A 12,957-nucleotide genomic window follows, 5' to 3' on the forward strand; every position below is an offset into this window, starting at 1 on the left:
ACTGGCTGAACGAATAGAAGTTCTTAAAAAATTAGAAAACAAACAAAGTCAAGCATCTATTGCTAAAGAATATGGTGTCAATCCCAGTCAAATTTCACATATCTTGAAGCAGAAAGACCAGCTTCTGGAACACTGGCAAAACAATACAAATCCACACCGGAAACGAAAACGGGCGGGAAAAGCTGAGGATGTAGAAGATGCTCTTCTTCGGTGGTTTTCTCAAGTCAAGAAAGACAGTTTCCTGTCAGTGGTCCACTGCTTATGGAGAAAGCTAACCAGCTAGAAGAAAGTCTTGGACTAACTGAATTCAAAGCCACTGTTGAATGGTTGGAAAGATGGAAGGAGAGAACAACATAAAATTCAAGAAACAGCATGGTGAAAAACAAGATGCTGATGACTTTGGTGCTGAAAATGGGGTTGTTTCAGTTCTTCCTACCATCTTGAACGAGTTTGCACCTCGTGACATTTTCAATGCTGACGAAAACAGTCTCTACTGGTGAGCGATTCCTGATGGAACACTTGCATTCAAACATGCCAAAACTACTGGAGGTAAAACGTTGAAGGACCGACTGACAATCCTCCTTTGCTGCAATATGGATGGGAGTGAGAAGTTGGAACCCCTCATCACTGGAAAGAGCAAACAGCCCCGTTGCTTCAAGAAAGTTAAGCAACTTCCTGTGTCATACGAGGCTAATGTAAATTCATGGATGACTGGGGAAATTTGGAAGCAGTGGCTAAAGAAGTTAGACACTAGAATGCGGGCACAAAAGCATCAAATTTTCTTGCTTTGTGAAAATTGTGCTGCACACAGGGATGAAGTCAGGCTGTCTAACGTCAAGGTGGTCTTCCTGCCACCAAACACTACCTCTCTGATCAAACCTATGGATCAGGGCATAATAGCCAATTTCAAACAACATTATCGGGCTCTTGTGCTACATCGTCTGATGAGCGTTATGGATGCACCTCCTTCTGCACTAGGGTTGAGGGGCAGCACCACTGGCAGGGTAGAGGTGGAAAGGAGATTCAGAGGGTGACGTTTGGTGGGGATTGAAGAGAGGATTCATGGAGAGCCAAATAGGTGAGGACAGGAAGAGAGGAGATATCAGGGAGGTTGGTGGGAGAGAAGTTCTGGCAGTACAGAGATGAAAAAGGGAGAGTCAAGAGGAAGAGAAGGTTGGTCTGTAATTCTCTTCCCCTCTCCTCCATCTCTTCCCCTTCATTTCTCAGTGCTTCCTCCACACTTTAGTTCTCCCTCTCCTCACTTAATCCCACCTCCCTTTCTCAATTCCACGTCTACTACTAATCATTTCTATAGCACTACCAGACATATAGACGCGTTAGTTACTGGAAGAAGTAACTAACTCGTTAGTCTCACTGACACACACAAGGAGTGACTCGGGCTGCATATACTGCAGCAGGACATGTTTATCCACTCCTACCCTTGCTGAGATAACATATAACCATTTCTCTGACCTCATGTGCAACTTTCTTTAAATCAATCACCTTACTTTCTAACTCTTCCTACTTTCTTACCCTTCTATATGTTACATCTTTGCTTTACCCTTCGCTATCATTTATAATGTTCTATTACGTATTGTGTTGACACTATAAATAGTATTCCATGTCATGCTTTGTATTGTTTTTGAATATTTTTACTGTTGTAATTGTCTATTGCTCATGTTTGATCTATTCTTACTGTACACTGCCTTGAGTGAATTCCTTGAAAAAGGCAGTAAATAAATCCTAAGGGGGCTTACAATGTAGGTTTTTTTTGTACCTGGGGCAATGGAGGGTTAAGTGACTTGCCCAAGGTCATAAGGAGCTGCTGTGGGACTTGACCCCAAGTTGCCAGGATCAAAGCCCACTACACTAGCCATTAGGCTACTGCTTTCCCTGTCACCAATCAATTAATTCCCTTCTTTCTCATTCAAAATCCATCTTGCCACATAGAAAAAGACAGAAAACTAACTTGTACCTGCTCAGGGCGTCCTTCGCATCCTAAAGGGAAATGAGACAGAGAATATTTCTAGTTAGATTTCACAGTTTATGAGAACACATTATATACATTAGGATACTCTACTCACAGTTCTGCTCAATCACATAACAGCTACAAAATTTTGATGCCATTTCTATGATCAACATCTAAAAATCTATAAGAAACACCCAAACTCATTATGGAAACAAAAATCATGATGTCCAGTGTATCAGCCTGTTTCAAACCTAACATTTATCTCCTAAGTTGTAATTGATACTTGGGCAACTTTTCAAATATTTATATAAAACACAGATCCTTTCATGCTAATCAATCAGACTTTTGGGTGGAGCACAGTACTGAAACCTCCTTGGTGGCTCTGATCCGTGATCTCCAAGTAGACATTCTCAAGGGCTTAGTTTGCGCAGACGTGGAGTTGTGATGTCTGGGTGAAAAGGTATCAAAAGTGGGGTAAGTGACTTATTTCTATCAGAGGGATATCAACTGTATAATCCTGCAAAATTTCAGCCTCAGGAATGGACTAATTACATTGTGGAGGAGTAGCCTAGTGGTTAGTGCAGTGGACTTTGATACTGAGGAAGTGGGTTCAATTCCCACTGCAGCTCCTTGTGACTGTGGGAAAGTCACTTAACCCTCCATTGTCCCAGGTACAAAATAAGTACCTGTATATATGTAAACCGCTTTGAATGCAGTTGCAAAATACCAGTATAGGCAGTACATCTTTGAGAAATGTTTACCCACAGTTTTTAGGTTGTACAACATGCAAAACATCAGTTGTGAAAAAGTTGCATAGTCCCCTCTCTATTGACCCTACAGTACACAAAACTTTCAAAAATGAAAGTTGCCCAATTTACCCTTCCAAACTTTTATAACCTTTATCTCTGTTATTTGTAACCCACATTTGGTACCTTTTCACTCAGTGAGTCAAATATTGATCATTAAAAACATATGACTTGTGTGTACATGTGTAGAGCACATACAGCAATTTACACCTTCTTCAGAGCAGGAGGATTTGGCTATTTAAGCCCCATAAAATTATTTTAAAAGGTCTGATTTGGTAAGTGCAGCTGCTGGCTGAAAAACTAGCCCTTATGCAGGACCTTATGTAAGATGGTTTGATCTGCTACTTGAATTCTCTGATTCCTCCTAGAAGATATGTAACCCCCGTAGAAAAAGATTTGTTAATCTCACCTTCAGTAACTCGTTGGCCGGCTGCTGACTCTTCTCCTCTATCTCGGAGATCAGCTGCATGAGGGAGGAACTTTGCTCTTCTAGCTGCATCTCATTTTCCCTCATTCTCTGGAGAATCTTCTTCTCAGCCTCCTCCAGTCTCGAGAGAAGGACCTGTTTCTCCTTATTCAGAAACTGGTGTAACTCATCAAACTCAGTCTCCACTTTCTGTCTTATGATCTCTGTCTCACTCTGGATTAAACACGGAGAGATAATTCTCAGTAACACTAGAGTGATTTTGTTGCCCAGAGCTCAGGATTCAGATCCTTCATTCAACAAGAAATCTCTTTTGTTGTCAACAGAGCCAGTACAAGTGTATTGAGCACCCTAGATTAATCGAGACTTGTACCTTCTCCCACTCAAACCCATATTCCATACTTGCAGTGGCTCAATTACCTTCTCTCACTGGTAGTTCTGATACAGCACTTCCTCCTTTACCAGTGGTGACTCCAGCACAGGCTTCCTCCTCTCACCACCCACTCTTATCCCAGCCTTCTTCTCTCACCATACTCAGAAGCATATCCCCCTTTCACAATCTCCTCCATCCCCTGCCCAGCAACTCCCTCTGCCTCTCTCCTCATGTACAATGTACCCATCTCAGTAGAACTGTTGTCCCCATATTGTTTCTAAGTGAGCAGAAGAGGCAGTGGTGTGCTGGTAAATTTTTAACAACAGGCTCTCTCCCCGGTCCACCTCGGCGCCCCCCTCCCCCCGTCCACCTCGGCGCCCCCCCCATCCACCTCTTCACCCCCCGTCCACCCCTGCGCCCCCCACCCACCTCTGCACCCCCCCCCAAAAAAATTGCAGAGCTGGCTATACCCGGGAGGGAGGGGCAGCGGCCAACACATTACTCTCTCCAGGAAAAAAAAATTAAATGATCCCAGGTTCCAATCTAATTCATGTTTAATATGGGATAAAATGCCATAAATAAGTAAATAAACATAAACTTTTAACGTTCAGCACCTGATTCTCAAAGTGGACATATTCCAAACACTATAATGAAAATAAAATTATTTTTTTTCTACCTTTGTTGACTAGTGACTTTGTTTCTCTGATCATGCAGGTCCAGTATCTGATTCTGCTGCTCTCTATCTGTTCCCTTGACTCCGTTTCCAGGGCTTCCTTTCCATTTATTTCTTTTCTTTCCTCCTTTCTTCTTCATTTCTGGTCCTCCGCATACTTGACTTTACAGTGGATCCAGCTTCTGCCTATTTTCTCCATCCATGTGCAGTTTCTCTCCTCACTTCTTTTTCCCTCATCTAATCTCCTTCCTCTATCTTCCCTCCATGTCCAGCATTTCTTCTCTATCCCTTCCCTTCCCTCCATCCATGTCCAGAATTTCTCTTGCTCTCCCCGCCATCCATGTCCTGAAACTCTCCTCTCTCCCCTGCCCCTCTCTATCCATCCTTACCCAGCAATTCTCTTCTCTCCCCTGCCCCCTCTGCCCAGCAATTCTCTCCTCTGCCCATCCATGCCCAGCAATTCTCTCCCCTGCTTCCCTCTGCCCATCCATGGCCAGCAATTCTCTCCCCTGCCTCCCTCTGCCCATCCATGCCCAGCAATTCTCTCCCCTGCCCATCCGTGCCCAGCAATTCTCTCCCCTGCCTCCCTCTGCCCATCCATGCCCAGAATTCTCTCCCCTGCCCCCCTCTGCCCATCCATGCCCAGCAATTCTCTCCCCTGCCCATCCATGGCCAGCAATTCTCTCCCCTGCCTCCCTCTGCCCATCCATGCCCAGAATTCTCTCCCCTGCCCCCCCCCCTGCCCATCCATGCCCAGCAATTCTCTCCCCTGCCCATCCATGGCCAGCAATTCTCTCCCCTGCCTCCCTCTGCCCATCCATGCCCAGCTGTTCTCCTCCTTTGCCTCCCTCTGCCCATCCATGCCCAGCAGTTTTCTCCCCTGCCCCCCTCTGCCCATTCATGCCCAGCAGTTCTCTCCCCTGCCCCCCTCTGCCCACCCATGCCCAGCAAGTCTCTCCCCTGCCCCCCTCTACCCACCCATGCCCAGCAGGTCTCTCCCCTGCCCCCTTCTACGCACCCATGCCCAGCAAGTCTCTCCCCTGCCCCCCTCTACCCACCCATGCTGAGCAGGTCTCTCCCCTGCCCCCCTCTACCCATCCAGCGATTCTCCTCCCTCCCCTGCCGCTCCGAAGCATGTCCAAAGATGTCCTTTGCTCCCACCCTCCCCTCCTGCTTCCCTCCATCTTTTTTTAATTACCTCCGTCGAAGCGCGCCATTTAAAGCCCTGCTGCGTGCTGGCCAATCTCCAGGCTTCCCCTGCTTGATTCGGAATTCGGATGATGTTCGTGCCTTAGTCCCGCCTTCGCGAAAAAAGGAAATGACGTCAGAATGAAGGCGGGACTAAGGCACGAACATCATCCGAATTCCGAATCAAGCAGGGGAAGCCTGGAGATTGGGTGGGAGCAAAGGACATCTTTGGACATGCTTCGGAGCGGCAGGGGAGGTAAGCATGGCCTGTGATGGCGCCCTCTTGCCATGCTTACCTCCCGCAATGGAGCTGGCTCGCCCCCAACAACAACCGGCTCGCAAGAGCTGTCAAAATTTAACAAGCACACCACTGAGAAGAGGGGTCTCCCTTCTTTCCTATTCTTACCCCTTACTACTAGCAGCCTCCATTTCTCTCTTCCCCATCATCTACTCTCTGCATCTCCCTTCCTCTGTGTTCATTAGCATCTCATTCTTCTCATTCTCCTTCTAGTATCTAGCCCCAGCTTCCTTCTCGTTCCTACCCCACAATCTTGTCCTGCCCTTTTGAACATTTTGTTGAGTGGTGGTTCTTCACTGATCTACCTTCCGTTCAATGACAGCACTGTGAGCACTTTCAAAATAAGTGGTCACGGTTGGGGGGAAGGGGGTGGAGGGAAGGAGGGAGAGAGAGAGAGAGGATGAAGGGGTGTTGATGGAAGGGGATGAAGGGGTGTTGATTCTTTAAGACTTAGGGTCCCTTTTACTAAGGCGCGCCGAAAAATGGCCTGCACTGGTATAGGCGAGTGTTTTGCGCATGTGCAGATCCATTTTTCAGCAAGCCTGTAAAAAAGGCCTTTTTTATTTTTGCTGAAAATGGACATGCAGCAAAATAAAAATTGGTGCATGTCCATTTTGGGTCTGAGACCTTACTTCCACCCATTGACTTAACGGTAAGGTGTCACGTGTTAACCATGAAGTAATCATCTATGTGTGTAGAATGACGATTATCACCTGGTTTCCGCTGTGTGTCGGAAAATAAAAATAATTTTCCGGCGCAAATAACGGACATGCGTAAAAAATGAAATTACCGCCTGGGCCACACGGTAGCCAGGTGGTAACTCCAAATTGATGTGCATTGGGTGCCCCTTAGTTTTCTGGTTACTGCTGTTAAATTTGACTCTATTTTCAATAAAGCTTTGAAAAACTGAAAAAAAAAAACAACAAAGTAAGTGGTCACAGACCAGCACATCCTGATGTTACCACACAATGCATGTGATTTAAATGTAGTTGCAGTGTTGCCACTAAAGAGAAGGTGGAGTGGTAGGGAGCTGTGGTTACAGGACCCTCACTTTACCTATTGGCTATGCAGAACCTCTAGCTGACAGAGCTTAAAAATCTCCAGCCTGAAGTTCTACCTTTCAAGTCTCATTTTCCTGAGGGCCACTGCGTTCACCTAACACCAGCTCTGCTGAGCTTTGTGACACCAGAGGATCCAGAATCCGCAACTATATCCTGGAGCTCTCAAAACCAATCAACAGTTATCTAATATAATAATTTGCTCCTTGAACGTTCGAATATGTCTCACTGGGATCGTAACCACCAGCTGACGTCACTGGCCAGCACTAGAACCCTGCTTGCCTGATGTCAGGACTCATGAGGTGGTTACGATCCCAGTGAGAGAGCGGGAAGCGCACGACAAGCAAAAAGAACAGCGGAAAGTTGAAGAAGAGCGGGAGTGGGCAGAGACGTCCCTACGTGCACGTCGCCCCCCTCCAAAAACGCCAACCCCCCTCTGCTACCCTCCCCTCCTCCCCTCTTACCGGGGTCCCGGTGGCAGCAGTGAAGAGCGAGCAGGCTCGGCGAGTCTGCTGCTTTCCCTTCTCTTCGCTCTCAGCTCTGACTCTGGTCCCGCCCTCATTTCCTGTTTCCGCAAGGGCGGGACCAGAGTCAGAGCTGAAAGCGAAAAGAAGGGAAGGCAGCAGACTCGCCGAGCCTGCTCGCTCTTCACTGCTGCTGCCGGGACCCCAGTAAGAGGAGGGAGGGGAGGGTAGCAGAGGGGGGTTGGCGATTTTAGTGGGGGGGCGATGTGCATGTAGGGGGATGGGCGGGGCCAGTGTAGGGGAGGGCCGTGGGTGGAGGCATCGCAAGGACGTGTCTGTGAGACTGAGCGATGGGGGGTTGGCGATTTTGGAGGGGGGGCACTGGAACTTGGAGGACAGACAGAGGGAAGGAGAGAGAGGGAGAGAGAGAGGGAGGGAAGGGCTGGAACTCAGAGGAGAGGGGAGGGGGCCTGGAACTCAGAGGAGGGGGGAATGCACCACCTGTAAAAAAACAAAAAAGAAAACAGCACCCCCAATCAAGCCTGTAGAGAACACCTGGAAACTTATGGACAAAGTGGTGAGTTGCAGGGAAGTGGGAGAGGGGAGGGGTGATGGCCTGGAAAGGAAATCAGAGGGGAGGAAAGGGGGCCGTGGGACTTGGAGGGGACAGAGGGAGAGAGCGAGGGAGGGGGGGAAAACCTTGCTAGTGCCCATTTCATTTCATACAGAAATGGGCCTTTTTTACTAGTAGGTTATAAATGATTAAATTAAATGAAAATGAGCTTCCACATCAGAGGAGTTATTTCAGATTGAAATCTGTATCCTGGAACTCGGTTAAAAGGCATCAGGACACACCCATCCCTGAATGAGCAGAAACCTACATGTAACAAATCAGTGAGTGTCACCAGATCACTCCTTACTATAATGTCATAGTTCGCCAAGCGGATTACCTCAGCAATGATGTGATGAAAGCACTGAGGGGCAATTCTATGAACTGGCACCAAGAGAGAGGTACCACAATAGGGTGCATTTAATGATTTTAGGACAAGCCTAAGCCTTATAGAATAAGAGCAGAAAACTAATAAGATGTTATCAGCCAAACCCTTCTAATTTTATCACATTCCTACGGGTGTCTCGAGCATTAGCGTGCACTAAAAGGTTTGTGCACCTACAGCACAGCTTTGTAAACAGGGCCCTTAGTTTTCAGTATTCTTTACTTGAAATTTCATTTAAATTGTTTTGAAATCAGTCTGGTATAAACAAGATACTTTACAAGTTTTTTCTTTTCTTTTACATTTTCTTCCACCAACAGGTCTCATTACACTCAGGGTGTTTCTCAATTAAGTATTAATGTATGTTAGGTTCTCAGATTTAAGTAAATTTTCTTTATGTGCACATTCTAGTGTCTGTGTATTTTTCTCAATCATTTACCTATTTTTATCTTTCAGTGTCTTCCAGGAAAATCCTTCTTGCATGGGCCAGTATTGAAAAATACCCCTCCTCCTCCTCAGGTAAGTATGAAAGGGTTTTCTTCTGTTATTCTCCCCCTACTAGCCTACCTACAACAAATAAAAAAAATGATATCTATTATTTATATGTTCTATTGTGCATCTTTTTCTTCAATGATCTATCTAACTCATTTTATATATAAATATAATCAATAATCCCTAACTTCCCACCTAAGAAATGATTCTTAATATTTTCAAGTTATTACTTAATCTTTTTAATCTCTCTCTTCAGTCTCACTATCTTTTTTTTTTTTTAATTCTATTCTATTCTCAAAAGGTGTGATGAGTAAATTGTTCAGGAATTAATTAAGATCCTGAGTATTGACTATATAATTCCTTCTTGTCCTAACTTATTTTTTCTCTGCTATCTCAGCTGGTAAATCACTGACTAACAGGCATTTTCCTCCTTTTCCTGCCTTCACAGAGATCTGAATGTATTTTCAGTGAATAACTGACAGCTGCCCCCTCTCACTGAAATTTTTGAATTCTGGTCACCATTTTTGTCTTCAATCAATTATACCCTCTCAAAATGTAATACCTCCAAGATAAAAAGGAAAAAATAAGCCTCAGAATACTTGCCAGACACCAGACAATCAGTGCTCTCCGTAGTCCAATCATTAGCTTTAAAAAACTTTCCATAAAAGTTTTCAATAAATTTTTATCTCTATCTTTATCATGTTTCTCTGTGTGTCAACACTTATCTTAGCGGTGCAGATGCATCAAACGAACTTCCGACAGTGGCCAGTGTTTTGATAGACTCCACCATGGAAGAGTCTTGAAACAGACACTGAAACATACTTCATTATGACTCTGTGTTGAAAGACTATTTACGTTTTGAGTGGGTATAATTGATTTGATATGGTTGAGACCCTAACTCACCTCTTTTTAGTTTGTTTATTACCATTTTTTTCCTGTCTCCGCCACCCTCGCTGTGAAAAAGTACTTCCTGATGTTACTCCTAAGTCGAACACCCTGTAACCTCAGTTCATATACTCTAGTTCTGATGAACTGAATAAGTTTACCTTTGAGGGAAAGAGGGAGAGAGAAGATATAATACAGACATTTAAATACTTGAAAGGTATTAATATGCGAACAAATCTTTTCCAGAGACAGGGAAGTGGTAGACCTAGCTGACATGAATTGAGGTTACGCGGTGGTTGACTTAGGAGTAACGTTAAGAAGTACTTTTTCACAAAGAGGGTGGGGGATGCCTGGAGCAACCTTCTGGGAGAGGTGGTGGAGACAGACACGGTGATGAAATTCAAAACTACATGGGATAAACAGAAGAAATCACTACATGGAAGGAGGATGACATAAAAACCAAACTTAGCAGTGCTTAGACAGCAAGTCCAGTAGTAGGGAAGGAAGGCCAGTGCTAGGCAGACTTCTATGGTCTGTGTCCCAAATATGGAAAGACAGATCTAGATGGGCTGGAGTTGGCTTTGATGGCAACTCTAGCAGTTGGGAAGTGAGGACAGTGCCAGGCAGCCTTCTATGGTCTATGACCCGAAAATAGCAGGGACAGGTCAGGAACAAGTCTGTGTATTTTATACCACAGTCAGAAAACTTCACTTCACACCTGGCAAAATTCTACTGTGGGGCACAAATTTCAAAAGCACATCAACTACCCCACAGTGTTGGATGTTAATTCCTTCCAATCTCAGTGGTGCAAGTTGCTGGTATAAAGCTCAAACTGCAAGATTTACAACACCCACCTCCTCATTGATCAGACAGTAAAAATTGCTTTTCAACTAATATAACATCTTTAACTAACACCTTTAACTGTCTTTTAAATGTATTTTACATAAATGTATATAAAATATGTTTATCCCCCACCTGATAATACTTCAAAAAATATTCTCTTGCCTGTTATTAATTAGATTCACTCGAGAGCTTAATTAAAATCGCAGTTGCTCTCCGCACTCAGCTCTCACAACCTTCCTTCAATGACCAACTCAGAATCATTAAAAGACCTCCGCTGTTGCTCCTCTGTTCCTCCACTCTCACTTCTCACCTCCCCACTCAGTCCTGGTTCTGTTCCACACCAAGCTCCACCTTCTTTATGGGCCCTGTGTGGACCTGTGACCCCATGAACATGCTTTCACCCATGCACACACTTCTGGGTTTGTCAGGGCTCCTGCTTTGGGCCCTCTGGTGCTCAAGTTCGTTTCCCAGGCTCACTCCAACATGGCCAGCCAGCTGCCACACTTTGGAGCCCAGCAGGGCCCTAAATCGGGGCAATATTTCCCCAGTGGGCCTAGAACGTACTACTTTCTCTTTTGCAGGCTCCTGCTCACTCTGCTTCCCCACACCAGAGACCCTTTCAGGCACGTGCTACTGCTCCAATTCCTGCCCCCTAACAGGCCCCAGTGCAACACAGCCCTGCAGCCATCCTGCCTGGCACCACAACAGCCCCAGAGACCCCCACTCTACACTGCTGGACTCCCTCAAGCTTGAGCCCAGTGCTCCTTTCCCATTTTGCATCCCACACCACACTACCTCTCTGCAAGAAATACAATGTTAACATTTTCCTTTGTTCCACAAACAGATTCAGAACCTGCCTGTTTTCAGCCAATAAGGAACGAGGCAGATTGAATTTTATTATTCTCTTATTCAGGTGATTCAGGGGATTATTGTAGTGAGAGAAACAAAAACCCTGCAGAAACTGGCTCACAAGGAAACACAGACACCCACCTTCAGCTCTTCAGCCTTCTTCTCTTCAGTAGATTTAAACTTCAGAAGATCTTCCAGATCCTTTCTCAAAGGCTCCAGGTGCATTTTAAATTTTTTCTGTGAACATTAAACATCATTGATTAGCATGTGATCATTTTTATAACCACAATTTCAGACTTGACTGTAAATGTGAGATGTTCCTTCCAATTTAGATCATTTCTTTAAGATAACTGAATTCTGATGGGTCAATATTCAAAGTGATATAACCAGGCAGGATAGGCTCCTGCCTGGTTAAATCATGCTGAACTGGCCATGAGCCAATATTAAACAGCACTTAACCCAACAGTGCCACTGAATATTGGCAAAAGTTCTGTCCAGGAAGTGGAAGGGTGATCTGGGGGCAGAGTCAGGATGGAACTGGGAGATATTTGGGTACCAGTGATATTCAGTTCCAGTGCCCATATTACCTAACCAGGTAAACTGGACCATGCATAAGGCTGCCCTAACTTTACCTGTTTTGGTACTTGGGTATAGCATGGAGTATTAGCAATACCTGTATTCCTTTCAGAAGCCACAGCTCACGGGCTGAATATCGACCCCTGAATGTATTTGGAAGATGCCCAAATAGCAGCCAGGGTTGAAGTTTTGATGATTGATCTTACTGCTCACATGTTTCAAAACTCTGCTAATTCAACTGCATTTAGTTTTATGAGACTGAAAATGTCGATTTTTAGTAATTTCATTAAATGCACATACCTTGTATTCCTGCACAGCCTCCTCTATGGGGATCACGGTGTGAGATCTGTGATCCTGGGATCTGTCACAGACCACACAGATTGATCTCTGATCCTCTTGACAAAACAGCTTCAGTTTCTCTTCATGCTTCTCACACAAATTCTCTTCTTTGGGTTTCACTGAAGTCTGACTGAGCTTTTTCACCATTTCTGTCATATTTCCCAGCTGCCTGTTAGGTCTGAGGTTTCTCTGCTGAGACATTTCCCTGCACTGAGGACAGGGGAAGTCGGTTTCTCTCCCCTCCCAGCTCTGAGTGATACAGGAGCGACAGAAGTTGTGTCCACAGTCTATCGTCACTGGATCTGTAAAATAATCCAGACAGATAGAACAAGAAGCTTCATCTCGCAGACTCTCAGCTAGGTTTACAGCAGCCATGATTCTTATAGGAAATGAAAGCAAGAATTCAGTTTCTATTTCCCACTGTAACTCCAAGTGAGTTTGAAAATAAGGGAGTGTTTCCCTAGGAAAGGATCTTTGTCAAGGACTTTGTGTAATTCGAAGACTCCTTGGCAGTCTGCCCTCCTTCTGTCTCCCAGTTCTCCCTTTTTTTCCCAGTGATAGAGATCCAGGGGTCTGGGAGCTGGAGGGAGGGCAGTAGTGACCTGTCTTCATCAATGGTATCTGTAGACATAAATATTTGGGGTGGCACCAGAAGGGCAAGATAGATTTGGGAGGGGGTAAGTTGCAATAACATTTTTGCACAGCATACCCCTCTTCTGCCCCCCCCC

General features: G+C 45.1%; 2 protein-coding genes across 7 annotated transcripts in view; one reads left to right on the forward strand and one right to left on the reverse strand.

Moving 5' to 3' along the window:
* The window catches only part of LOC115468282 (E3 ubiquitin-protein ligase TRIM39-like), a 98,503-nt gene extending 85,890 nt beyond the window's left edge, over window positions 1-12,613 (reverse strand). For 4 of the 6 annotated variants that reach the window (XM_030199880.1, XM_030199878.1, XM_030199876.1 and 1 more), the window contains exons 1-2: window positions 12,191-12,604; window positions 11,456-11,551 (exon numbers count right to left, since the gene is read on the reverse strand). In XM_030199880.1, coding sequence (XP_030055740.1) covers window positions 11,456-11,551; window positions 12,191-12,604 — 510 coding nt within the window. Of the gene's footprint in view, window positions 1-1,975; window positions 1,999-3,184; window positions 3,416-11,455; window positions 11,552-12,190 lie in introns of all 6 variants that reach the window. The other 2 variants (XM_030199881.1, XM_030199877.1) reach the window with 2 other exon arrangements.
* LOC115468205 (E3 ubiquitin-protein ligase TRIM39-like) overlaps window positions 1-12,957 on the forward strand; it is a 1,720,076-nt gene that overhangs the window by 1,560,806 nt on the left and 146,313 nt on the right. The window lies entirely within an intron of this gene.

Source organism: Microcaecilia unicolor, chromosome 4 (genome assembly GCF_901765095.1).
Source record: "Microcaecilia unicolor chromosome 4, aMicUni1.1, whole genome shotgun sequence".
Lineage (NCBI taxonomy): Eukaryota > Metazoa > Chordata > Amphibia > Gymnophiona > Siphonopidae > Microcaecilia > Microcaecilia unicolor.